Source organism: Vombatus ursinus, unplaced genomic scaffold (assembly GCF_900497805.2).
Source record: "Vombatus ursinus unplaced genomic scaffold, bare-nosed wombat genome assembly UNPS02010461.1, whole genome shotgun sequence".
NCBI lineage: Eukaryota > Metazoa > Chordata > Mammalia > Diprotodontia > Vombatidae > Vombatus > Vombatus ursinus.
The window spans coordinates 4,233,950-4,261,896 of NW_020950239.1; the positions used below are offsets into that span (position 1 = coordinate 4,233,950).

Here is a 27,947-nt window from a genome sequence, read left to right on the forward strand (position 1 = left end):
TTTTAGCTAAGAAAACCTCAAGAATACAGAGAATTCTACATGGTAAGATTTCATTTAAGACAGAACAAAATGTTGGTAATCAATGAAAAGAAATTTGCCAGTATATTTCTCCTTTCTTCTCCATAATACAGATTTGTCCACTCAGATCCTAACAAAAAATCATGTAATCCTGAATAGTTCATTTGTGATTCTGTTCATTCATGTTGAAGTTTGTTTTCTGTAGCCATAAGACTATAGTCTCTTACTCACTTTATATCCATCATTGTCCTAACTTTCATCATCTCCAAGTTTTTGACCTTCTTGTCAGTTGTTTATTGGGTCTGGGAAGACAGTGATTCATTTTCTCCTAAGTGTGATAAACTTTTTTTTTTTTTAAGACAAGTAACCCCTTGTCCCTCTATCTGTCAGTCTTCAGGAAATCGAAACCAAACCAAATCAAATACCACCATCACCACAACACCACCATCACCACCACTACCACTCAAAACAAACAAATGAACAATTGAACAAATCAAAGCATGTTCCATCCTTTTAGTAATTGAACTGGGCTCTCCTTGGCACTCACTTAATCAGATAATCATTTGACTCTGACTCAAAATTCTCCTTGGTCTGTATTTAAAACCAAGTTTTCCTAATTCCAGGTCCAGTACCCTATCCATTCTGTAATAATAACAATAATGATAAAATGATAATGATAACTAACATTTGTATAGAGCTTTAAGGTTTGCAAAGTTCCTTACAAATATTCCTCACAAAGTTCCTTACAAATACCACCTAGTTGCCTCTTCCATGTTGGCCCTATAAAATGATTTCTAATGTTTACCATCTATATTTCTATTAAAAAGGAAATACCTCCAAGATATCTATCTACTATAATCCAGACCATGAATTTTAAGAAAATCTGATGAACTATATTTTCTCAGGATGCAGATGGCTATTAGGCACTAACCTGCTTAATAAATTGCCAGTTTCCTGCTCCTTATATGTGTGGGAAGAGGGTTCTCACCTCTTTTCAAGAAAAAAAAAACTTATTTACTAGGTTTCACATAGAAGTTTACTTTCTCTTTCCATTTAATAGGGAAATTGGCCATCCCAGAAACAAAAGGTTAGTACATTAATACACGAGCTAAGGAAAACATGATGTGAGAAGAGGAATATTGGTCTGTACTATCTGGAGATCTTGACCAAATTATTTTGGATCTCAGTTTCCATGTCCACAAAATTGGGTGAATAATACTCTTGCCACTTACCTCTCAAGGTTGTTGTAAGGAAAAAGTTTTGAAAATTGTAAAGTCAATGCATAAGCAAGCAGTTCACGCTGAATTATAGTGACTACATTATTTCCCCTTTTTTTCTCTTTAAAATTACTGATGAAATCATCTTGCATTGTTGTATCTACAGCCGGAATTCTACTACACATATGTTCCAGTTTCCATGCCACGATTTTTCCCAGAAGCCTCTGTCTCTTCTGCCCGCAGCGCCCCACAATCTTCTATCAATAGGGTTACTGGAGCAGTCTTTACCCATTCTGAAGAGAAGGTGAGTTCCTCTTAATTTATTATACCTCAATACAACTATCATTTGAATATATGATACAGATAATAAAAGGATTGAAAACTCATAAAAATACAAAAGAAAGCAGATTTAGGATAAAATCAAAGGCAAAAATTTCTTGTAAGAGTGAAAGCAACCTTTAGTCATTGGCTAAGTCAAAGTAAGCTACTGCAAGGTTACTGGCCCATACATGATTTCCACTTAGGATTTAGTTAAGTTTAAGGAGTTGGAGTTTTTATGGAGAATCCATGTAGGAGTGAAATTCTTTGAGGAGGGAGAAAAAAGATCTCCTTCCAACCTACAAAGTTCAAACTAAAGACATAGGATAAGGGTATTCTACTGGAAAAGTAAAGCTGATCCATCCTATATTTCAACTACCCTCTGAATTTCATCCCCAAACACCAGCACCTAATTTGATTTAGTTCAATTTGTCTTTATTAAGTTCTTAACAAAGGAAAGCTCTTTTCTAAGCATTGATATAAAGTTAATCAGTCAGCCAATAAGCATTTATTAATCACTTATTATGTACTAGGCATCATGTGGTGGTGGGCAGGGGAAGACAAAGAAATGCAAAAAAAGTTCCTGTCTTTGAGGAGACAACATTCTAATAGGGAAATGGCATGCAAATAACTTTATACAAATGATATATATATATATATATATATATATATATATATATATATATATGAAGTAAATGAAAGGTGATTTCAAGGGGAATGGTCATGGTAGGGGTAGAAGATTCCTGCAGAAGACAGAATTCCTTGGATCAGCCAAGGAAACTAAGAGATGGATATAAGGAAAGAGAAATTTTCCAGGGCAAGGATGTGGAGTCTGGAGATGGAATATCATGTTTAGGAAACAAAAGTAGGTCAGTGTAGCTGAATCATAGAGTTCATGGAGAGGACTAAGGTATAAATATACCAAAGAGATAGGAAGGGACTAGGTTGAGAAGCACTGGCTTTAAATGTCAGAAGATTTTACATTTTATCCTAGAATTAATAGAGAGTTTATTGAGTGACATGGTCACTCTAGGAAAGTCACTTTGTGCAACTAAGTGGAGGATGGATCAGAATGTGAAGAGGCTTCAAGCAAAGAGAGCAAATAAATTTGGGGGTAACCAATTTTTCTTAACTTGACAAAACTGCCAACTCTTCCTAATTTTGCTACGTAGAAGGAAACAGAATGTTGAGTTGTTTGGTACATTGTTTAGATCTCCACTGTTTAAATTTTTTAAATTTAAATTAAAAAATTTTTCTTGTTTAAATTTTTTGTGTTCCATTTTCTATTTTTGTTGTTAGTATTTGCTTGTATAATAATGAATATTTTTTTTTAGAAGAACTAAGAAGAGCTTTCCAGATCTCCCTCTCTCCTAATCCTTGGTAGGCCATTTATAATTTGGTCTTATGCAAGGTGTCAAATCCAATTTTTATATTACAAATATGTGCAAAGGAAAATACTTTAAAAAACCTTGCATGTGCTACTTATCTATTCTACTTTAATCCATTATCATTTAGGAGATTTTCAAACTAATACTTTATTTAATATATATTTATTATATGTTATTGTTAATGTATTTATTAAACTGAAGCTTTGGGATTCACTATTGCATTATACTTAAGTCATAATTCAAACACATATTGAATTTTGTTTTAATCAATCAATTTTATACTAGATATAATTTTAAAAAATGATGCTGAGGTACACTAGTCAATTTCCTGGGATAAGTGATTCTGTGCTTCTCTGGTAATGGCATCTCTCAGCAGGATGTCCTCCCACATGAGTCTAATTGCATTGTTACTGCTGTTTCTTCTACAGCAGGGACAAGTAGGATGGAAACATCTCAGTGTGTGTGTGTGTGGGGGAAGCAGGTCACTTTTATTTATTAATTTTTTAAAGTAAAACCTTTCTGGCCATAGCAGGGAAGTTTCCAGTGAATGTCTAGTCTACTGGTCCCCCATTAGAATATGAGCTCCTTGACAGCAGGGGCTGTTTCATTTTTGTCAGCACCAGGGACAGTGCCTGGCACCTGATACTGTGCTTAGTAAGTACTTGCTGACTGAGATCAGCTAGGTGGCGCCACAGTGTATAGAGTGCTGGGCCTGAAGTCAGGAAGACTTCTCTTCCTGCATTCAAATCTGGCCTCAGACACTCACTAGCTGGGCAAGTCAATTATCCCTGTTTGTCTTAGTTTCTTCGTCTGTTAAATGAGTTGGAGAAGGAAATGGCAAAACATTCCAGAATTTCTACCAAGAAAACCCCAAATGGTATCATGAAGAGTCAGACATGACTGAAATGATTCAATGATAACAGGAATGGAATCCAATCAAGGCTAAAATTGACCAATAACCTTTCTCTAATTTAAATGCTCTTGTGTGGGCATCAGGAATTACCAGAATTCCTTAGTATTGGCAACTAGAGAAAAAAATTGTTCAGCATGGTAACTCAGGGAGAAGGGTCTACTTAAGAGCGGAAGTCATATCAGTTGTGTTCCTTGGAGGGAGTGACCAAGTAAACAAACAAACAGATCTTTTGAGGCATTGAGATATGCAGAAGCTGAAATGTGAACTCCAGGTTAAACTGCATTTTAAAAGATGGGGTTTTAGAGACAAATGTTTGGTAGAAACAGTAAGTAGCTTTAGTTGATGAGCTGTATTTATTCAAATATTATATTTAAGTTTTTGAAAAGTTAGCAAGAAATACAGAGCTAAGAAAAAAATTCTAAGGCAAAATCTTATTTGAAGGATGCTGCTTAGAAGATGAGCAGCAGAATATATCTATGTATACATATACCCACATATATGTATATACATATCTGTATGCATGTTTATCTATACATTCTCTCTCTCTCTCTAAGACTGGGTCTCCCTGTCTCATCCAGACCACAAGTATAGTGACCACTCACAGTCCTGATCCCAACTACTGATCTGCATGGGAGATTTGACCTGCTCTGTTTCTGGCCTAGTCCAGTCTGTCCCTCTTTGAGCAGGCTTGGGGGCTTCCCACTCCCAGGAGTTCACTATATTGGTGCCAGACTTAGTGAGAACACCTGATTGACTTAAGCCTCATTGCAGCTCAGAACTTCTGAATTCAAGTGATCCACCAATCTCAACATCCCCAGGGACAAGGATTATGGGCAGAGCCAGTAGGAGCAGAATCATGTGCCAAATAGAAAATAGTATTGATGTTAGGTGAAATACATATGGGACAAATATTCTTTTGGACTAGTCTGATTTTTCTTGTGACCAAATCTTTTCCCAAAAGTTGAAGATGTCTAGAACCCAAAACCTAGTGGACTAGAGCAGATTGTGGGGGGAGTGGACTGGCTTTGACTTAGCTCAAGCTATTTACAAATCAATTCAGTTCATTTCACTTCATTTTGGGTGTGAACAGTAGAACAAAGAGCACTGGATTTGGATTAAAAAAAATTGGATTTAAAGGGGCAGCTAGGTGGTGCAGTGGATAGAGCTCTGGCCTTGGAGTCAGGAGGACCTGAGTTCAAATCCAGCCTCAGACACTTGACACTTTAGTAGCTGTGTGACCCTGGGCAAGTCACTTAACCCCGATTGCCTCAGCAAAAAAAAAAAAAAAAAAAAAAGCAAAAAACAAACAAAAAAATTGGACTTAAATCCTGACTGCCACTTTTTGCCTATGTGACCTCGAACAAGTTATTTGCCCTCTCATGGCCTTGGTATGTTCATCAGTAAAATGAGAGGGTTAGACTGGATGATTCAGTTACTTTCAATAAACTTTTATATATGCCAGGCACTATACTGGGTACTGAGAATGGTAAAAAATGGATAAGCAAATATAAAAATAACTTCTGTATAAAAGAGTAGTCAAATAATTGTCCAAATATGTAATCAATCACCAACCCCTTGGTGATAAAATTTGAGTTCAACACCTTGGTGCTACATTAAACCAATACTGAATGACTATGAAAACATAGCATCATAAATTTAGAGCTGAATAGGATCTGAGGGTCAAATCCAACCCCTCATTTTACAGATGGAGAAACTGAGTCACAGTAAGGCTAAGTGACTTGCTCAGAGTCACAGAGCTAATGTCAAAAGGGGGATTTGAAACCAACTCTTTCTCTTTCCAAATCCAGGGCCCCGTCCACTACAGCATGATGCCTCTTTAAATAAAGTTGGATTAATTTCTATTTGTGTAATAAATCCAAATGCAGAAGCCCTAATGCCTTTTCTGTTTCCTGCTCTGTTACTGTGAAAGAAAACAGTTGATGTCAAGACCAGTGGCTTAGTCTCCCCCAGTGATAATTAGGAGTGACAGGCAGCAAATATGTATTAGAAAATTCTGTTATATGACATTATCTTCCAGCCACAAATAATGGCAACCATTAATACCGAATTTCTCTCTTTATTCACAGTTCTGACTGAAAATTCCAACCTCTTTATGGGATCTGTCTTCTATTGATGTCTACAAATAACATCATCCTATGCAGGAAATTCAATGCTCATTATTGAATGAAAAAACAGAAGCAAAGCAAAACTCAGGAGAGTGGAATCTTTCTCCGATGTGTTCTACATGGCATTGTTCCTCTTAATCAAAATTTGATTTAGAAACTCTCTTTCCTTTATCCCACTTTCAGTCCTGACAAGCGAGGTGAAGGGCATTCTAGTATGGACACATTATTTATAGATGCCAAAGCTTGTGCTATGTTTCTGTAAAGGGAATTTATAAGAACGAGTCCTTGAATTATTTAACTTCTTAGCACTTCTCCTTCTAGCTACTGTGTTATAAAGTTTTCCTTTTTTCTTGCTTTTAATAAATTACTTATTAAGGCACCATCTTATTTGGCCTACAGTTCATTTTATCTAATCCTGATGCCTCATGCACCGGCATCTAACATGATTACACAAAAACTACTTTGGGATTAAAAAAATACAATATAAAGCAGACCTGAAAGATGACTCATGAGGAGCATAAATATGATGTTTGGCTCTGTACTATTGGAAGCCTGCCTATTCTTCCTAGTCCAGGAAAAATGCCACTTCCTTCCTGAAATTTTCACGTATTCACCTCCTTGGATTCATGATATCTTGCTTGTCTATTTCTACCACCATTTTGAATATAGATATTTTGTTTTCCCTATGATTGGAAAGGTTATCAAGGGCAGGGACTGGGGCTGGGATTGGGTCATTCACTTTTGTAGCTACTTCTGCAGTTAGAATAATGCTGTGAATATCATTAGGGATAGAATGATAGGATCATTGATTTAAAGATGGAAAGGTCCTTAGAAGACATTGAATCCAACTCAGTTTATAGGTTAGGACTGAGACCTGGAGAAACTAAGTCAAGTCAACACACATTATTAAGTGCCTACACATGCCAGGCACTGTGCTAAGCACTGGGCATATAAAGAAAGGCTGCTGTCCCTGCTGTCAAGGAGCTCACAGTCTAATGGGAGGAGATAACATGCAAACAATTGTGTACAAACAAGATACAATCAGGACAAATTGAAGAACATCTTAGAGGGAGGACACTAACGCTAAAGGAGCCCACGAAAGGCTTCTGGCAGAAGTTGTGATTTTAGCTGAGACTTGAAGGAAGCCAGGAGGTGGAGCTGACAAGGGACAGAATTCCAGGCATGGTTGACAGCCTTTGCAAATTGAAAGGTATGGGAGATGGAGTGCCATGTTTGATGAAAAGCAAAGGGATCAGTGTCATTAGATGGTAGAGTGTAAGAGAGGGAGTAAGGTGTGTGAAGACTGGAAAGGTAGGAAGGGGACAGATAATAAAGATCTTTAAAAGCCAAACAGAAGAGTTTATATTTAGATGAGGACTGAAAAAAGGCCATTGGATTTGGCAATCTAGAGATCCTTGGTGACTTTGGAGAGAACAATTTCAGCTGAATGTTGATTTTGGAAGCTAGAGGTAAGAAGAGAGTGAGCAGAAAGGAAATGGATGCACTAATTGTACACAACCTTCTCAAGGGGTTAAGTCATGAAAAGGGGGAGAGGTATATGACAATAGGACTCTATTCCACAATCTGGAATGCTGGGATCAAGTGAGGATTTTTTTGAGTGTAGAGGAGACATGGACATGTGTAGGTAGTAGAGAAATAGTCAGTAGATAAGAAGAGATTGAAGATTGTTGAGAGAGTGGGGATGATAGATGGAGGCAATTTGCTGGAGAAGATGGGATGGAAAGAGATCATTTGTTCATGCAGAAGAATTTTCCTTGGCAAGGTGAGGGGCCATCTTCTTATGTGTATCAGGGGTAAAGGAGGAGATAGAGGGGGAAGGCATCTGATTGGTGGTAAATGAGAAAGATGAGAGAAGAGAGAGATGAAATATGATCTCATCTGAGAGGGTGAGAGGGAAAGCCAGCCATGGAAATTTTGAGGAGGGATGAAAGTAACTTGTCCTGGGCCACATAGTGAGTTAGTATCTGATGCAGGATTCAAATTGAGGTATTTCTGACTCCGAGTACAGCATTCTGTTTACTATGCCACCTAGCTGCCTTTGAGAGAGGCTTAGGGGTAAGGATAGGGCTTGAACCTGTGATTTCACTGGTACAGAGAAATCTCAGATAAGGAAACTTCTTTTCCCTTATGACCTAGCCCTGTTCTTCACTGTGATCTCCAATCTCTGCACCCTTCAGTTCTTCCCAAGAGACATCATCTCTGTTTTCTTCCTGACCCTTGACCCTTTTTGAATCAGTACATCATCTTCCATGCCATTTGTTCTCTTGTTTTATTACTGATTATGTTCTATCAAGCACCAACTTTGAATTACTCTGTGCCACTTTCAATTAAATTCAATTGCTGGTGAATGGAATAAAAGAACATCACAATATCATAGTGACTAACTCTGCTGCAAATTTATGTTATATAATTTCCAATGGGCTCTCATGGCAGTAAGGCAATCTTTTTTACATCTCCCTAATTATTCAGTCTCTCACTCACCACAGTGACCATTCTAAGCCTTTCATTCCTCCTCAGACATCCCACACTACCCTTCTACCCCCTCAGCTGAAGACTTGGCCTCATACTTCACTGAAAAAAATGGTGGCCATTTGGACACCTCCCATTCTGTCCCTCATTCTAATCTCACATCATTCAGATGTCTTCACTTACTGTCTCCTTCACCCCTATGTCACATGAAGAAATGGCCCTTCTCTTTGACAAGACAAACCTTTCTACATGCATCCTTGATCCCATTCCATCCTGTCTCCACTTTCTTTTCCTCAATGAGTTCAATTCCTGGCTCATAGTCTTTTTCTCCTCCCCAAGCCCTGCCCTCATGCTATTGATATTCCTTTAAACACCCTTGCCTTCCATTCCTCAATTTACTAATTTTCTTTGATCTATTTCTCCATCCCACCTCAGCCACATAGTCATCTCTTTGATTTGCCGTTACCTTCTCTCATCTCAATTGCTATCATTCCACCTCTCCCTCTTCCTTCAACCCCTGACCCTGCTCTTTGATCTCATCATGCCCTTCAACCTTCTTTCCCAGATCATTATCTCCTGCACTCATTCTACTCTTCTCCCTTTTCTATCTTCACCCTTTGCTGAACCAGTTCAATTCTATAATACAGTCTTCTCTAAAGTCACTTACCCACTTATCCAATCATTGATCTTGCTCTGTTAAGTCTCAGCCTTGGATTACTCTCACCATCTCCCTCCTTCATTTCTACTCATATGCTGCTGAATTACACTGGAGAAAATCCTGAAGCCAAGCTGACTAGGTCCACTACAAATTTTTGTGAAATAGTGAGTCCTATTGCCAAATCCTTCCATTTTTCTCAGCAGGAAAGATATTGTTCAGCTATCTCTTCTCATGGCCTTTAGGATTTAATTTCTACCAGGATTTGTAGCCAATTATAAAGCTAGATATTCCAGTTTTTATCTCATTGCCTGAATTGTAAAGCAAAAAACCCACAATTTTTTTTTGTTTTGAATAAACTATACAAGTTCCCAATACTTACTCATCATTTGGCCAAGATTTATAAAACCATAATGAAGCTGTCAAGTGTTAACTTAAGAGCATTTGCTCTTATTGTTGAAGGGCAGAGAAAGGTCCATCTTTTTAGTCTGAAGAGGTGCACTTTCTCTCTTAACCAGATTAACTCTCAAATCATCTGGAACAGTATTGGCCAATCAATGGTACTAGAATAAATTAACATATCATTCATCAAAGTCTTGGTCTCGGTCTTTAATAGCATATCTTCCCTCTCCATTATTGTTCTTATCCTGTTGGTGGTTACTTTTGTTAACATTTCCTTTCTTTTCAGTTCCTTATATATAAAACTTACATATGATTCACCGTCACTTTTTAGCTCTGTGTCATTTGAATCTTATGTTGTTTCTAGATTGGGTGCTTTGGATGTGCTAGCTTGCATTTCATCAGAATTTTCACTACCAATACATGATATTGAAGGCATTAAATATTTACTCAAAATATGTTGCTCACAATAAATCAATCTCCTCATCTTTTGCTTTTTAAATTTTTCTTTATTGAGCTCCACTGGGTCAGTCAGTCAACAAACACTGATTAAGTACCTATTATGTGTTAGGCACTGTGCTAAGCAATGGAGATGCCAAGAAAGGCAAAAAACAGTCCATGTTCTCAAGGAGTTTACGGTCTAATGAGGAAGATAACATGAAGACAACCATATACAAACAAGCTATAGAGAGGATAAAGGGAGTAAATTAATTTTTTTTTACTTAATCTCAAATGGGCTTTTGATGTAGCAAAGCAATCCTTTTACACTTCTTCAATTAATTCACTACACAGCCTTAAAATGTAAGGAAATGGATATTTACACAGAAAAATGAAGAATACCAGGAGAAATGATGAAAGATGCTGATCTTATGTTGTCAGAACAAATCAAAAGGGCAATGGTTGAATTCCTCAATCATTTTCACCAACAACTATATATTTGTTCTAAAGCAATGGATAAAGTTATGGTAATACTCGTTATCACTTAGCCATTTTCTCTGATTTCTGGAGAAGAAAAATTTTGGGCATTTTAACCAAATATAATAGAAATTCATGATAAATTTTCTGGTAAGGATACTTTAGTAGACACTTTTTGTCTGTGGAGACAGTTGAAAGCCACTAGAATCAATTCCATAGAAAGAAAGACATGGACAGTATTGAAATTTCTGGAATTTATCATGAAATAGGATTTTTATGAATCTCAGTCCAACTTATTCTTATGTGTAAGACTTTTTTTCTAACTGCTCATGTATCTGTTGCTTCATTTGAACTAAACCTTTCCAAATTAAAATTAATAAAAAGTCTTTAAGTATGAGTGAGACAAATCTGTCCATTGAATATACTGTCTATTGAATATGAATGAATAAAGATCTATTTTGATGAAGTCATTGACACATTTGCAGAAGTTACAATTCTAAAACAGAAACTATAAAGTTATTATTCATAATGGTGACAGGCCACTATATAGATATAATTTAAAAAATACACTAATTGTAATTTAGAAGTATCAATTTGTTACCTTTCTTTTTTTTGTACTGTAATGTTTATTTTATTTTTTTTAATATATTTTTGTTGGTATGATTACATATACAAAGTTCAGTAAAAGAAAATTTTCATTGTCTGCATTTCTATTTTGGCCATTATTATTTGTTACATTTCATAAATATTATTGAAATTAATTTTTTTACATAGATAATGAGGGTGTTAAAATGTTTCTCTCTGGGTATCAAATACTTTAGGTATATTACTGATTTTATGATCCTCCAATGGATAGAGATCCATTGGTATGAGGAAATTCTCTCTGTTTTTTCCTTTCTTCCTGTCCCTAGTAATTAACATTGGCTGGCACTTATTAAGTACTTAATAAATGCTTGTTGAATGACTGACTTTACAAATGAAGGTCAGCAATTTCTTTTACAACTCATAGCCTTAAGAGGTTGCCGAGAGCACTGAGAAGACAAGTACATTGCCAGTACTTGTCAAATGAACCCTGGTTTTCCTGCCTGGCCTATCTGTCCTACTGCTTCTCATGATCAATAAGAATAAAAGCTAGCTGTAGAAGGGAGGTAGTATTTGAGAAAAGCCTTGAAGGATGACTATGATTTCAATTGGTGGTGATGTTAGGGATGACATTCCTGTATGGGGAATGGTTTTCAATGGCATAACAATGGAGAAGCTCAGAATATGTTTGTGGAGCAGGGAATATCCCAGTTTCTTTGGACACAGGTGCTATTATCTTAGACTATTTATTTGGACAGAAAGGAGCATTCAGGTCACAATTAGGGGACAAAGATAGAAAGGCAGGTTGACATCTGATTGTGTAGGGTCTTGAATGCCAGGCCAACAGATTTGAAATGTATTCAATTTGCAACTGATCATGGGGACCTTAGAAGAGATCTTAGAGATCACCAATATGACTCCTTTGTTTTAAAAATGAGGAAATCAAGGCCTAGAGAGTTTCCTGTGCTCATACAGTTAATAAGAAAAAGGACTGGGATTTGAACCCAGCTCCTTGAACACCAAATCCAAGACCCTTCCCATTGTATATCAAAGAGAGAACAATGGGAGATTTCTGAGTAGGAAGGCATGTGACCAGACTTGCCTATCAGGGTCATTAATCTGAAAGTAATCTGTAAGATATATTGGAAGAGGCTAGAAGTAGAAACTCAGGTGGGTAAAAGACTATTGCAGTAATCCATTGAAGAGCTGAACTAGGATGTCGTTGGCAGTGGAAATGGGAAGGAGGAAACAAGTAAACAGATTTGAGAAAGCTTTGTGGCATAGTGGATAGATTTGGAATTAGGAAAGACCTTGATCTGAAATGCACTGCGGCAGTCACTTACAGCTATGTGATACCGGACAAGTCACCATCTCTCAACCTTAATTTTCTCATCTTTAAATAGGAGAAATAGTATTTGTCTCATAGGGTTTTTGTGAGGCTCAAATGATGTAATATAAGTAAAACTCTTTGTAAACCTTAAAGTTCCGTATTATTACATTATATTCACTAGTACTAGTATTAATAATAAATAAATAATTTGATGAAGGGTCTCGTGCTACTGATTGCTCAAAATGACTTTCTATAAAAGTTCTATTCCAATGTTTTTAATGTGGCATAGAGGTGAGCCTTGGTTCTTGATGTCTGGTGTACGTGATGTACATGATTTGGCAGGTTCTACCATATCAGAAGGCTCAGAGCATGGCCCCAGGAATAGATTAATTTTGTTTTCTAGAGATCAGCCTCACTAATCATGGAGAGACACATTACTAGTTCATTGGCCATATAAAAAAGAAAATGCAAAAATAGCCCTCAGTCCTGTATGCCCAGCCACACAGGACTACTTCTGCAATGATTTTGGCAGAGTGGTAGGAAAGGGGTCAAGTTGTGCTAAGAATGACAGATTTTAGACCATGAATAAGCTTTAATTTTATTGTATTATTGTGGAGGAAATGGAGCAATGTGGGCTCGATGATGGTATAGTTAGGCAGTTTCAGAACTGATTGAATGGGCTGAACCAAAGAGTAATTATTAATTGTCAGATGTTAGTTAGGAAGGAGTTCTCTCATGGAATAGCCAAGAAATCTATGCTTGATTTACACTGTTGATGATTTTATGCTGCAGATGGAGCATCAGTCTAGGGTCAGGAAGACCTAATCAAATTCAGACTCAGACACTATGTGGCCTTGGGTAAGTCATTTAACTTCTATTTGCCTCAGTTTCCTCATATATAAAATGGGGATCATAATAGCACCTACCTCCCAGGACTGTTGTAAGGATCAAACAAGGAAATAATTGTAAAGCACTTAGCACAATTCCTGGCACATCATAAACTATAAACATAAGAGTGCCATAAATTTTAGTCTTCTTTACTATTATTGCTACAATTACTAGTATTGTTGAGGTCTGAGAGGTTTAGAGACCCCTCAAAGACCAGAGTATAGGACAGGGTTGTCTGGAATGAATTCACAGACACAAACACTCTTTAAGTCAAGGTGGCAAAGATTTATTGTTATGATATACAGTGGGCAGAGGTCCTTAAGGAATTCTGCCATAGTGGGCAGAGCTCCTTAGGGAACCTGCAACCTAACAGGAATGATGCTAAAGCTTATATAGGAAAAGTAGTGGATTATGTGCCAAGTACGCTAATTAGGTGATAGCATACAACTATGTCATTCACTGGAAACCACAGGTAGGGGAAGAGAGGTTTCCTAAAGGGTATATTTTGGGTCTGTTATGTTTGAAACAAGATAGCTTCAGGAGTTGACATCTATAGTTTGACCTCTGGATTGTATACAGTAACTGTGGGCATCAGTACTTGATGGTTCTGCTGGTATGAGATAGTCCTGTTCATACAAGGGAAATTCTACAGAGTTCAGCTTGTTCTTGTAACAGGGAGAGATAGTTTGGCTCATTGGGCCCACTCATAAGTCACTGCCAGAGATAAGGTCCTTGGGCAGGAGGGAAACTGTCAGGAATAGTGCCTTGAGGCTAGGGAGAAATATGATCTTGGAAGTGGGGTCTAAGTACAAGCACCCCATCAGTATTATTATGGCAAATTCTATGAATATTATATACAAAGATGGGAGAGAAAATTAGCACAAAGTCAGTATCCAAAAAGTATCTTGATGAGTTGGACCAAACCTAATAAGATAAAATTTGTTAGAGATGAAAGTAAAGTCTTACAATTGGGTACGAAGAGTCAATATCCCAAATACAAGATGTGGCAGAGCATGGCAAGATAGTGTTGTGTCTGAAAAAGATGTGAAGATTTTGGTAGATTGCAAGCTTAATATGAGGCAACAGCATAAGGTAACAGCCTCTCTTCCCAAACAATAATAAAATATAGGCCATATTAAGAGAGGCAGAGGGTCAAGGACTAGGGAAGTGATTGTCTCAATGTATTTTGCCCTGGTAGGGTCACATATGGATCGCTGTGTTTACTTTTGGGAACTGAAGTTTGGGAAACACATGGATGAGTTGGAGAGCACCTAGGGAAAAGTGACCAGGATGATAAAACCTTGAGATAATTCCATGTGAGAACTGGCTGAAAGAACTGGAGATGTTTAGTCTGTGGTACAGGATTAGGTTGGCTACAAGAGCTGTCTTTGAATATCTAAGGAGCTTTCTTGTGGAAGAGGGTTTACCTGAGAAGGTAAAACTAGGAGTGGTGGGTAGAAGTTGCAAAGAGGCCAACAATGAACACTTTCCCAAAGTGGAATGGGTCACCTGAGAAGGTAGTATATTCCACTTCACCGAATATCTACCAGGAAGGATGGTCATTTATTGGAGATGCTGAAGAAAGTACCCTTGTTCATGTATCAATGAGAGCAGTTGAACTCTGAAGTCCCAGTCAATGGATGATCTGTGATTCTGAGCAGTCTAAAAGAACAGTCGTAATGTAAAGGCACAAATTTGAGAGACAATTGCCTTTTAATCTAATTTTCCAAGAATAACCTAGTAGAGAAGCTAAGGCAAACTTCCCAGCATCGTGTTAGCTTCCAAGGGTGTGGAATTAGGGGACTGGTGATATGTCCAGTCATAAGGCTATAGAATATGGCCCAAGTGGGAATCCTTCAAGCATTCGGACCATGGTGGATTATCAGTGTGAGGACCAGACTACGTCAGTTTGAAGAGACATTCATCTTTAAGAAGAATGGCCATTAGGTGATTAATCCACAAACACTTATTAATCACCTATGTATCACACATGTGGGGAGGAACTCAGGACCCAAAGACAGAAAAAAAGAAAGAAGTGATCTCTACTCTCAAGAAGTTTATATTCTATCAGAGGGAGAAGGTACATGCAAATGCAGAATAAATGCGAAGGAACTCTATAAATGGTAGTTTGAGAGCAAGGATACTAACAGGTGGGGTAATCTGGAATGGTTTCTTGTGTAAGTTGGTGCTTAAGCTGAATCCTAAAGGAAAAGAGGGATCCTGGCACGGAAGACAGCCAATGCAAAGGCCTAGAAATAGGAGAGGAAGTACTCTGTGTAAGGAATGGAGAGAAGGCCAGTTTGGATGGCCCAGAGAGTACTGGAGGTAGGGTTTTTCATAATAAGCCTTGAAAGGTAGGTTGGGGTCAAGCTGTGAAGGGCTCTAAAGTCAAACAGAGGATTTTATACTTGATCCTAGAAGAAACAGGGAGCCATGGAAGTTTTTGGAAGAGAGGAGTGACATTGTCAGATCTCAGCTTAAGGAAAATCACTTTGGTAGCATTGTGGAGGATAGATTGGAGTGAGGAGAACCTCGAGGCTAGGAAACCAATGATGACGCCCCAAGTGAGTTTCATTCTGTGGTTTGATGGGTTCCTCAATGACATGGTTATCAAATTTCAAAGCAGTCTTCAACAAACATGTAAATTACCCCTTTGTGGTCGTGTGGGACTGGCAACGCTCATGATGGGGGCCTTTACAAGGGAGCCGATCAACGCAAAAGAATGAGAATAAAGACAAGTCAAGTGCAATGTGCCCACAGGGATAATTTATTGCAGGAGATGGAAAAAAAGACGATGACCATATACAGAATTGCTAGGCATCCTGGCATTAACAAGTAATACAGTTCATGAAACTGTCCTTACAAATTGACTATGAGAGAAACGTGGCAAATATGTCTGGTGCTTATTCACCCAGTGGCCACTCAAGATGATCCTTCTGAATCCGGGAACTGGCAAATAGTGAATCCTTCAAATTCCAATTAAAATGGAGAATGTCGGAAGATGCAAGGAGGAAAGGGCTAATTCCAACACCAAAAAATAAATAGAAGATGCCAAGTAGGATTTCTAGTCACAGTCAGGTCTGTTAATAAAAAAAGAAAATCACTTTGGTTAATTTAAAACCTATTTTAGAAGCAAAATCTTCTTGTGCATTATGGTTAATAAAAGCACATTTTATCGAAGGCCAGTAATTCTATTAGTTGGCCAACAATAATAGCTCTCCTTTATATATGACATTTTAATTTTTATAAAATATTTTTCTCCTAACCTTGTGAGGAAGTAGGTAGGAGATGCATTATTGTTCATTTCACAGATGAAGAAACTGAGGCTTGGAAAGGTTAAGCGATTTGTTCAAAGTTACCCAGCTAAGAAGTGATGAAACTTAATAAATGCAGTTAGGTGGTACAGTGGATGGCGCACTGGGCTTGGAGTCAGGAAGACCTGAGTTCAAATTCAGCCTCAGGCACTTACTAGCTGTGTGACTCTGGGCAAGTCCCTTAACCCTGTTTGCCTTTGTTTCCTCCTCTATAAAATGGGGATAACAATAGCACTTACCTTGCAGGGTTGTGGTGAGGTGAGATGATAATTGTAAAGTGCTTAGTACATAGTAAGCACTATATAAATATTAGTTGTTGTTGTTATTACTAGCTGTGGGACCTTGGGCAAATCATTTAACCTCTGTCTGCCTCAGTTTCTTCAACTATAAAATGGGGATAATAACACCTACCTTGCATTTAGGGTAATTGTGAAATAGTATTGTAAAACTATAATACAATAATATTGAAATAGTATTGTGAAATAGTATTTGTAAGGTGCTGGCTCTGATGGTGATGATAACCATGGAAGTCCCTTTGAGTTTCTCCTTTCTGTCACCCTGCTGCTGCAGCCTGGAAGTGCCTAATGGAATTTCTCTGCCAGCAGAAATGTTTTGAAGGCTAAAAATCAGTGATTCTTACTAAGGATTTCAGGAGGGAGTGACCTTTGGACAGGCTTTTGCTCTGAGCTGCCTCATTCTTTCAGCACATCTAATCGTGGGCTTCCTATGGGAAAATGGAAATCTGAAACAGTGGACACATCTCCAATAAGGGGGCAGAATGGTTGAAGAGCACTGCGCTTGGGTTTGAGACCTTAGCCTGTCACTCAAGGCCTCCATCCTTTCCATCCTTATCTCAGACTCCCCCCCGCCCCCGCCCCCACCCTTGAATAAAACTCTCCAGGGAAACCAGCCCTTGAGCCTACCCACCATCTCCCTAACTCTGGATCTTTACTCATATCGTTACCTCTGCCTTGGACCTTCTGAATGCTTTTACTGTGTCCTATTCCATGGTTAGCTCTTATATAGAGAGTGGCTGCCTGGCGTAGGGGAGAAGAGCTGGTTTTCAGTCCTGACTCTGACACAGGCTGGCTGTGGGACTCTTGTTACCATTCTAGGCGGCTCTGTAAGACTCTAAGTTGCAGACATTGGGCGTGGGCAGAAAGGGTTCCCTTATCTGGGAGTTCTCCTATACCAGTCTCAGAAAGTTGCCCAAGAGGTTTGGTGCTGTGTTCAGAGTCACAGACCCAGTATGGAGAAGGGATGGAATTTGAATCCAGGCCTTCCTGGCTTTGAGGCTGGCTCTCCAGCCATTTCATCATGCCTCTATCCTGCCTCAGGTGACTACTACCCAGGTGACCTCAGGCAAGTCATTTAACTTCCCTGGGCCTTGGTTTCCTCTTCTGTAAATTTGAAGGCATTGAACTAGGCAGTCTCCAAGATCTCTTCTAGCTCCAAATCTCTGACTCTATGAATGAGGAATTCTGGAGCCAAGAGAAAGAAATAAGAAAAATTCCCTGGATGTGAATAAGAGACCTCCGGTCACAGGGCCTTGTCAGGGTATAGAACAGTCAGCAGATTTGTTTGATTTACAAACCAAATGACTTACCAAATGCCAGGAGGATATAGTCATCTGAGTGATCCTATTAATTCTTCTGGAAAAAAAAAACAAAGCAGAGATAGGAAAGTAAAAAGATGCCTCACATTATAGTAGAATTGGGAAAGAGATGACCATTTAACACAAGATGTACAACTAAGTATTTCAATTATTTTCTGTGATTTCTTATTTCCCATTAGACTGTGAATTCTTTGAAGACAGAGACTATTTTTTTGCCTTTCTTTGTATCCTCAGCACTTAGCATAGTGCCTGGCATGTAGTAGATTTTTTAATAAATGTTTGTTGATTGATGGATTTCTACATTGTAAGATCAGGATGGTGGGATTCCTGTTACCCATTATGAGCAGTTAGGTGGTGCAGTGGGTAGAATACTGGACCTGGAGTCAGGAAGACCAGAGTTCAAATCCAGCTTCAGATACTTACTAGCTGTGTGTGACCCTGAACAAGCCACTTAACTGCTGTCTGCCTCAGTTTCCTCATCTACAAAATAGAGATAATGATATACCTACTTCCCAGGGTTGTCATAAGGATCAATGAGATAATATTTGTAAAGTTCTTAGCCCAGTGCCTAGCACACAGTAGGCACTTAATAAATAGCTATTTCCTTCCTTCCAAGACTTGAAGATAGCTATGACATTCCCCCCAAGGTTATATTATTCCCAAGACCTGGCAGAGTGCCACTCTAGATGTATGAGAAATGCTTATTGAATTAAGTTAAATTGCACTGAATTTATAGTGGCCTAAGTGATTATTTTTCTTCTTGTTCCAAACAAAGGCATACATTCTATTATTCTCATTGACTCCAAACTATGGGAAGAGCTCAGAAGGAGGAGCGTGTGGTCTTTTGCCAGCGTAAATTTCTGTGTATAGAAATAATTTTGATAAGCTAGAGCAGGGGTTCTTGACTTTTTTGTGTCCTAGGCCTATCTGGATGTCTGGTAAAGCCTCCAGACCTTTTCTCAGAATAATCTTTTGTTGCCTATATTTATAATCCATTTTATGTGGAAGTTAGTGAGAATGAAGATGCAATGTTTCCCCCATCCAAGTTCACAGATCCCCTGAAATCTATCCATGAACTCCTGGCTTAGGAACCTTTGGTCTAAAGGAAGGTTAACTACCATTGGCAATTATGCCTCTTTTAAGGCACCGGCAAGATGGCGGCAACCACTTTGGAAATGGAGAGTCAAGTGCCCTTCACTCAGTCCTTGACCACTATTCACCAGTTCCCTAATGGTTATACTTCCACCCCTCTTGAACATTCTCCAACCACATTACTTTTTTTTATTCCTACCTCCTACCTCTAATATTCTTAGTATTTCTTCTTGTCGAAAAAAATTCTACGATCATATATGAACCATAGTTGTGATGGCATATGATAAATGAATTTACCTCATTCACCTCAGTGGGATAATAAAAGTTGGCCACTGGTTGAAAGAATGGGTAGAGATCAAGAGGTACCACTTCACGCATGCGTTCCTGTCGATCAACAGGCAAAACCTCTCTTCGGGCAATAGTGTCTCTCTGATGAGGAGGTATAATCTTTCTCTGGGGAAGAGGCAGAACTATCTGTTGGAAAAGAGGTAGAATCTTCTCTTTCTCAGGAAGAGGCAGGATCTCTCTCTTGTGAACAGGTAGAGCCTCTCTCTCGTTAAGAATCTCTCTTTCTTGTTCAGGTAGAACTACTCTCTCGGAAGCTACTAGAATCTCTCTCTCAGGAATAAATGGTATCTCTCTTTGAAGAGCAAGGGGGGTGTCCTTCTCATGAGCAGGCAGACTTTCTCTCAGATGAACAGATAGACTCTGTCTTTCATGAGCAGGTAGAATCTCTCTCTCAGAAATAGGCAGCATCTCCCGCTTAGGAATGGTCAACTGTTTGTGAGAGAGAGGCACCACTCTGAGGGCATGGTAAGGCAGGATATGTCGGCGAGAGAGAGGCAGGACTTTGGGCTTAGGAAAAGACAGGGATTTATGCTGAACATGAGGCAGCACCTCCTCTGGGACAGTTGATTTAAGGACAGCCATTCTTTTGTCTTTTGGAAGGCTGGTCATCTTGAGGTTATGCATTTCTTCAGACCAATATAAAGGCTGATAGTAAACGTTCATCATTTCATATTCAAGTGGAAGATAACGGTTGTTTTCAACATAATGTTCATTCTAGAAAGAAAGAAAAGGCATCAGTAAGTCAATAGTAAAACTATAGTTGATTAGTGATGATACTGGGAGATAAGGTAGGGGAATTTTCACAGGAATAACAATAAAAACCTAGTTGCTAGAACCCTATCCTGAGGCTTTTTTGATGATGAACCAGTGAATGAGGACCTCTGTTTAGGGATAGACCTGGTCCTAGAGTCTGGCATGGGGCTGAACCTATAGCCTAGGGCTAAGAAACTCCAACTAAAATTATGAAGTTGAAATCTTCTCAAGATCAGCTTTGTATCTCTACTGGTGCTCAGTACCATAGACACTACCACTGTAGATTTTAAATCCTTGCCAAACCCTTAACTGCTCTTACCATCCTCCTTACCATCTACTCATATGCTGCTGAGTATGCTAGAGGAAGTATGCTCATATGCTAGAGGAAGACAAAAAACCAGACTGACTGGATACACTATTAATCTGCATTATCCAACTTCAACTGTCCCTTTTCTTCAGCAAGGCAATTCTGTTGCTCCCTGATTTATTTTCTATCTTTTTCCTGATGAAAGAAATTCTACTCTCCTCTTCTCACATATCCTGTGGAGTAGGGGAGTGATATGGCTAAATCTATGCTTAAGGAAAATCACTTTTGAAAACGGTGTGGAAAATGAATTGGAATAAGCAGAAGGGGAACAGAAAATCAATTCGAAGGGCATTGCAATAGTTTAGGAAGGAGTCGATGAGATCCTGAACTAAAGTTGTAGCTATGCCAGTAGAGATAAAGGGTCAGATGCAAGATATGTCACAGAGAGAGAGACATGCTAAGATTTGATGACTGATTGGATATACGGGGTATGGACGAATACAGATGAGGTTATGAATCTTAGAGACAGAAATAGAATTTGGAAGAGGGAAGAGTTTGGAAAGAAAGATAATGAGTTCTGTTTTGGAAATATTGATTTTGAAAGGTAAAGACAATAGCTTGAGGGAGTGGTAGGGTATTTTTAAGGATGGAGATTGGGTGTATTTGAAGTAAGAATGGAAGGAACGATTAGTTAAGGAGAAGATAAAGATTAGAGGGAGACAGTAGAGGTGATTATAAAGGCAATTTGCTGGAGAAGAGGGGAAGGAATGGGACCAAGGGTGCGAGTAGAGGTTTAAGACAAGAATTTCCACTTCACAATGAAAATGATCTTTGCTAATACATTAACATGAATTTTACCTTTACTGGAATGTTATCTCTCCTTTTGACATGCTTCTGTTCAAAAGAAATAAAAACCAAAACTATTTCACTGTCCATTAAAGATTAAAATGCTACAGAATATAACAATATTTTCATTTGAATGGAAAGGGCTTACCTCAGGGACTTCAGTGACATGTTCCTTAGGAAAGGAAAGGGAAAAAAAAACAATTTTAGCATTCTTGACTATAAATACTTAATGTGCCATACTAATTCAAAGCAACTATTTGTGAGTTCAAAGCAAGGAACAATTATTTGACTAAGTGGATGAGTTAGTATTGAAGCAATTTCTGAAATTTCCAACATGTTCTTTGGATGATTCCCAAGTGCTGTGGGTGGGATGAAGTAAAAACAAAAAAGTAAAAGGTTGAGTCTTTGCCCACAAGGAATTTGTAAGTTGGGGACACAAGGTTAAACCACAGAAAAATTCATTAAATGATACTCTATTTCATGCATTAATATTACATATTAAATACCAAATTGCTAAATTTCTAGGCCATCTCAACAACTTCAGATTTGCACCAAAGTTTTCTACAATCCCTACACTTCCCATCCAAGTGCTCTGCCCTACTCTCATTCCATGTGTGTCCATCTGTCCTCATAGTGATTAGATTCAAATGGATTCTTGATTTCATCAATGTGATTATTTCCTCCAAAATTTAGATTGCAGCCTATCTCAACTCATAAAACAACATTTCGTCTTCTAAGTGGGAATACAAGAGTCTGTGCCTAACTGACCACAAACAACTTTGAAGAAGGCTTCTTAAGGGAAGATGTTTCATTTTTATCTCTGTGGTCCTAGTGCCAAAGACAAAATCTGGCATGCAGTAGGTGCTTAAAAATGCTTGTTGATTGATTGATTGATGCACGGAGCATGGGGATCCTGGCTTGATAGGAAAGTATCTTACCTCACTTTCTGAAATCTTTTCTACCATCTGCAAAATAAAACAAAGATAATTAGTTTTTAGTCCTGTCCAACTCTTCATGACCCCATTTAAGGTTGTCTTGGCAAAGATACTGGACTGGTGGGCCATTTCCTTCTCCAGCTCATTTGGCAGATGAGGAAACTGAGTTATAAAGGATTAAGTGACTTGCCTGGAGTCACACTACTAGTAAATCTCTTGGGCCAGATTTGAACTCAGGAAGATGAGGCTTCTTGACTCTAGGCCTGGCACTCTAACCACTGAGCCACCTACCTGCCCTGATCAGTTTTAGGGCAAACCTAATAAATCTTGACCTCGCTTTCTCCCCTCCCATGAAGTTCTCTCATGTACAAATAAATTTGTAAAGCCAGACAAATGCCAGTGGGGTGGATTGAACTTTGCAATTGCTCCTGGAAAAAAAAATCCCACTTTTTTCAATAGCATACTTTTGTATTCAGTTATTAACCTGAATAAATATAGAAATTTGGGCCTTTTGAGGGTGGAGAGAGGAAATCATTTTATCTTGAATTGCTCTGACTTGGCAATGTATACAGCTCAGATTCAGTAGATAAGTACCCAGTGCTCTGTTCCCTGGGGCTGTGTAAACAGGCATAGTCAGTGTGTGAGGATCTGATCGATGACCAGGGAGTTTGACAAAAATGAGGCTTATCTTTGGCAAAGAGTTTCAGCTGAAGATGGAGAATGAAACGTAGTTTTGGACATGACCATTGTGGAGATCTATTTTGGTTGATTACACATGTTTGTTAGAAAAGTCTGGTTCTTTTTTTTTTTTCCAATGGGAAGAGTTAGGAAGGAGAGAATATTAATGCTTCTTAATGAAAAAAAAAAGAGGCGGACATTTGTATTGGTATCATTTTTTGTTTGTTTTATTTCCTCCAATTTTTGACCTCCATTGATAACTGGACACAAAATATCCTACACTATTCTGTTCACCTTTGCATCTACAACATTGAATTTAAATTTTGCCATTTAAATCTAGGTTCAGAATAGTAGCAATTCTGCCTGTCTGAAAGGTTCAGTGATTAATGACAGACCAAATGATTTCTTGAAATTCTAGGTTGTTAGAAATTCTATTACTTCCAAGGGTTTCAAGATCAATTTTTTTAGGTAACCACTTTGGACGTTTCCTAACCACTGATAAGAATAGTCCTTTCTAAACTCCCTGATGTACTTACGGGCCTGGCCACAGCAAGAGCCACAAGGCAGGTGAGGATAAGGAGCTTCATGGTTGCTGAGGCCTGTGCAAAGAGATATGAGAAAAGAGATTGTGTTAGTTTTATGACATCAATTTTTTTTCTTGACTTTGTATTCTTTCCCCCAGAGAGCATAAAAGGAAGGAAATAAAGGAAGAGAGAAAGAGAAAGGAAAGAAAGATATTTTTGATGTTGTAACCACCAAATATAATGGTTTTCAGGGTCTCTGCAGAAGGTCCAGTTGGCTGTCCAATCATTTTCCCTTCCCTTGACTCCCTGCTCTCCAGTTCTCTGAAGATGTAATCACCCACACCCAGCTGTAATAGTTAGCTTGTGTTTTTTGTTTTTTGAGCTAAGGGGAAATTGGAGGGGTCCTCAGGTCCCCTCCTCTGCTGCTCTATGAAGTTTATACTAAATGACAGGTTAGAAGTATGATGACCACTTCTTGGAACCCCATTAGGAAAATTCCCAACATTTAAGAAGAGTTTGGCTTTCTGCCTTCACTTAAACTTACATTAACTTACCCCTTGGCCTCTGTATGGTTAAGGCAAAACTTCAGTCTACTATAGAAAAATTGAATTCAGGAAACAACTAGAATACGTTAACAGTGTCAGTTAATAGGCACTAATGGGAAGAGGAAGTTGAGAAGGAAGAGACTTTTTCTTGGAACTCACTTGAACAAGTGGCTATCACCAATGACTGGAGCCCTAGTCTTCTGCTCTGAGTGAGGAGAGGGCCTTCCTCCATCTCCTCAAAAGAGCAAGAAATGTTTTGACTCCTTGAAAACTTAACTGAGTCAAAAAAGTTCTCTCTCTGTATCTCTCTCTCTGTCTCTGTGTGTTTGTCTCTGTGTGTTTGTCTGTCTCTCTCTCTGTTCCTTATAGAAATAGAAAATTCCCACTGTTCAGGAAAATTGTTGCCCTCTAGTACCAGTCCTGAGACAGCTTCCTCTCTTCCCTACCTGGGGATAAATACAATGCCAGGATCTTAATCAACTTGAGCCTCCCTCATAAGGCAGCCAGTCCAAACCTTGTCATAATTACTGTACCCTTGTGATACAATGTACAGTGTAGGGAACCATTATAGTAACACGAAAGCTCTTTTTAAGTGGGTGTGTCTTCTTTGAACACTGTATGGAGTTCTTCCAGGACAAGTTATTCTATCAGATCTTCATTTTGTTCATCTTCATTCATAGACCTCTTAAATTGGATGACTACTGAGACATCTCCATCCAGTAAGAAACATCACATGTCAGCCTGGAGAGAACCTCCCCAAGGAGATCCGTCTACTTTGTGGACATTGCAGAAAGATTCTTTTCCTTGTACCTCCATCGGAGTAAGAGCAAAATGGGATAGAGTGAGAAAAGGGTACTCCCTGGTCTATCTCTTCAAGGATGTTAGCAGTTTTGATATTCCCTTTACTGCTTGCCTAGAACCTCAAATTCCTCTCTCTATGGCAAGAAGGAACTAAAAGATGAGAAATCAGTGCTACTTAATGTTTTTTTGGGAAAACTTTCATATTACATTTCTTTCTACAAATTTAATCTTAATGAGCAACTTCATAAGATAAGGAGAATCATAGTGTTTATCTCTGGAAAGGGGCTTAGAGATCACTAAGTCAAATCTCCCTCGTTTTGGAGAGCTGGTAACTGAGGGGCAGAGAAGGCAAAGTGACTTGTCCTTGAGCGTGCGCTGATTAAGTAGCAAAGCTGGGATCCAAGCATAAGTCTTCTGGCCCCCAAGGTAGTATTCTTTCCACTGTGCCACATGACTGTAAACTGACCTTACTGGTGTGACCTGTTTTAATGTAAATTGTGGATACATTATTCCATCGATTAAACATATGTACAGACACTGAATTGCCTAAGATTTAAGCAGTCCCATTTTATGAAATAATTATTCATAGAATTACTCAATTAGAACTGGAAGCAACCTTAGAGGTCCTTAAGTCCAACTCCTTCATTTAAAGATGAAGAAACTGAGGCATGGAGAGGTCGAGTGATTTGCCTATAGTCACACAGCTAGCAATGTTCCAGGTAGGATTCACGTTCAAGTCTTTCTGACTCCAAGTCCACCATTCTATCCATTGGCTGCCTTTGCTTTGCATTAGTCCTAAAGGTGATCAATTATATTAGACCACAGGAAGCCCTCTTTCTTCCTCTCTCTCTCTCTCTCTCTCTTTTGTTTTATAAAGAGATTTATATTCAAACAAAACCAAATCTAATTTTAATAAGACTTTGGAAGACTCTTTGACAGCAAGGAGATCAAACCAGTCAATACTTTAAAAAATTAATTCAGACTATTCACTGGCAGGTCAAATACTGAAGCCGAAGCTTAAATCATTTGTCTACATAGTGAAAAGATGGGACTCATTGGAAAAGACCCTGCCTGACGCTGAGAAAGATTGAAGGCAATAGAAGAGAGGACAGCAGAGGATAGGATGGATAGATAGTGTCATGGAAATGATAAACATGAATTTGGATTGACTTTGAGAGATAGTAGAGGATAGAAAGATTTAGTGTGCTATGGTCCATTGGGTCTCAAAGAGTCAGATATGACTGAATAGCTGAATAACAACAACAAAAAGAGAAAAAGGCAAAAGAATCTGTTAAATGAGTCTTTTAACAGAATATTATTAATATTTCCCATTAACAAGGCCCACAGACGGATAAGAGAGAGAGAAAAGAAGAAAATAAAATTATAAAACAATAAAATAAATTATACATGAAACATTACCTTCTTTCCTCAAGAGGAGAGAAGAAGGGTCAGGAGAAGCTGTGCCAGTGACTGAGGAGGTGCTATCTCAAGGCTATTTAAACTCAATGCTTGACAAAATGCTAATTTTGTGGTTTAAAATACCAATAAAGAATATGAATTCAAAGAAGTTGCTAGGATGATAATTTTTTTTCTGGTTAGATTTTGCCCATAGCACTTCCAAGGAGTACTTTAACAATGGAGTGATTTATATGATAACCTAAATCTGAACAGGAAGGAAAGAGTTGTTGATGGACTGTGCCAATCTTCTCTGTGGATCTACTCACCTTAGATACAGGAACAGGGACAGAGATGGGCCTTGTTTTTCATTGATGCAGGGAACTCCTTGATGAGGAAATGCCTTCTCCCAATTCAAGTCAATCCTTTCTCCGAAAGGTACAGTAGGTATCCTTTCCAAACACCACTATGGTAAATTGCATAGGATTTTATATTTAGAATTGGATGGGATCTCAGAGACCATCTAATCCAATCCTTCCATTTTGCAGATAAGAAAACTTTGGCCTAGTTCTCATTGGTTCTCAAAGTTTTTGGGATCAGGAACCTTTTACCCTCTTAAAAATTACTGAGCACCCACCAAGTTTTTATTTATGCATTTTATAAATCAATATTTACTATATTGAAAATTAAAATTTCTTATTGTTATAAAAACAGTTTTGACCTTATGGATCCTATGAAAGGATTTTGGGGACTCAGAGAAGTCTCTGGACTACACTTTGAGAACCTCTGGCCTGAGAAGTGGGGGCCATATAGTCGATGTCAACCAAGTAAAGAAGTCTAAAAGTGCAATTGGTGGGAAATGGGGAGAAGACTGTGCTGAACCCCTTTCTTAATAGAGGCTTTGGGGTTTTTATTTGAAAGGGTAATGATTTCTCTTTTGGACATGCTGAATTTGAGCCATTTAGTTCAAAAGGTCCAATGGGCCTTTGGTGATGTGACAATAAAGCTCAGGAGAGAGACTAGAACTGAAGCTGTAGATCTGAGAATTGTTAGCATAGAGATGATAATTGAACCATTGAGAGCTGATTAGATAATCAGGTGTGATAACCAGTGTGGAGAAAAAAGAGGGATACTCACAGCTAGTGTATGTGATACAGATAAAGATCCAGCAAAGAAGACTGGGAAGGAACAGGCAGACATGTGGAAGGGAACCAAGAAATAGGAGAGTCAGAAGACCACAGGGAGATCTGAGTGTATAGGAAGAGGGTGGGGCGTGATCAATACGCCAGATTCCAGAGAGAGGTCAAGAAGGATGAGGACTAAGAAAAGGCCATTGAATTTGGCCGTTAAATTGGGCAGTGTAAGGATTTATCCTCCTTTTACAGAAATGGAGACTGAAACCGAACCAAGTTAAGTGACTTGTCCGTGGTTGCAAGCATCAAAGAAAAGATCTGAACTCGTCTCTTGACTTCAAGCCTAGCTTTCTTCCCACCAAGTCATGCTGACTCCCACATGCTCAGTCCCTAGGATCTTCAGTTGTTTGAGAGTTTGTACT

The 27,947-nt window shown here is 38.5% G+C and overlaps 1 protein-coding gene across 1 annotated transcript; it reads right to left on the bottom strand.

Moving 5' to 3' along the window:
* Window positions 1-16,035: 16,035 nt before the first annotated feature.
* CSN2 (casein beta) lies at window positions 16,036-23,714 on the bottom strand. The gene is made up of 7 exons (XM_027854461.1): window positions 23,664-23,714; window positions 22,453-22,479; window positions 21,663-21,686; window positions 21,527-21,562; window positions 19,558-20,322; window positions 18,160-18,205; window positions 16,036-16,319 (listed from the first exon to the last, which is right to left on the bottom strand). Exons 1-6 carry the CDS (start codon window positions 23,712-23,714, stop codon window positions 18,197-18,199), a joined length of 912 nt encoding a protein of 303 aa, XP_027710262.1. The 3' UTR covers window positions 16,036-16,319; window positions 18,160-18,196.
* Window positions 23,715-27,947: the final 4,233 nt, after the last annotated feature.

What these genes read in the sequence shown, in the direction of transcription:
- CSN2 (XM_027854461.1), bottom strand. Translation starts at nt 23,714, where the DNA reads ATGAAGCTCCTTATCCTCACCTGCCTTGTGGCTCTTGCTGTGGCCAGG. An exon ending in AAAAGATTTCAGAAAGTGAG is followed by an intron (nt 21,687 to 22,452) that starts GTAAGATACTTT and finishes TCCTTTCCTAAG; the next exon opens with GAACATGTCACTGAAGTCCC. An exon ending in ATGTCACTGAAGTCCCTGAG is followed by an intron (nt 21,563 to 21,662) that starts GTAAGCCCTTTC and finishes TCTTTTGAACAG; the next exon opens with AAGCATGTCAAAAGGAGAGA.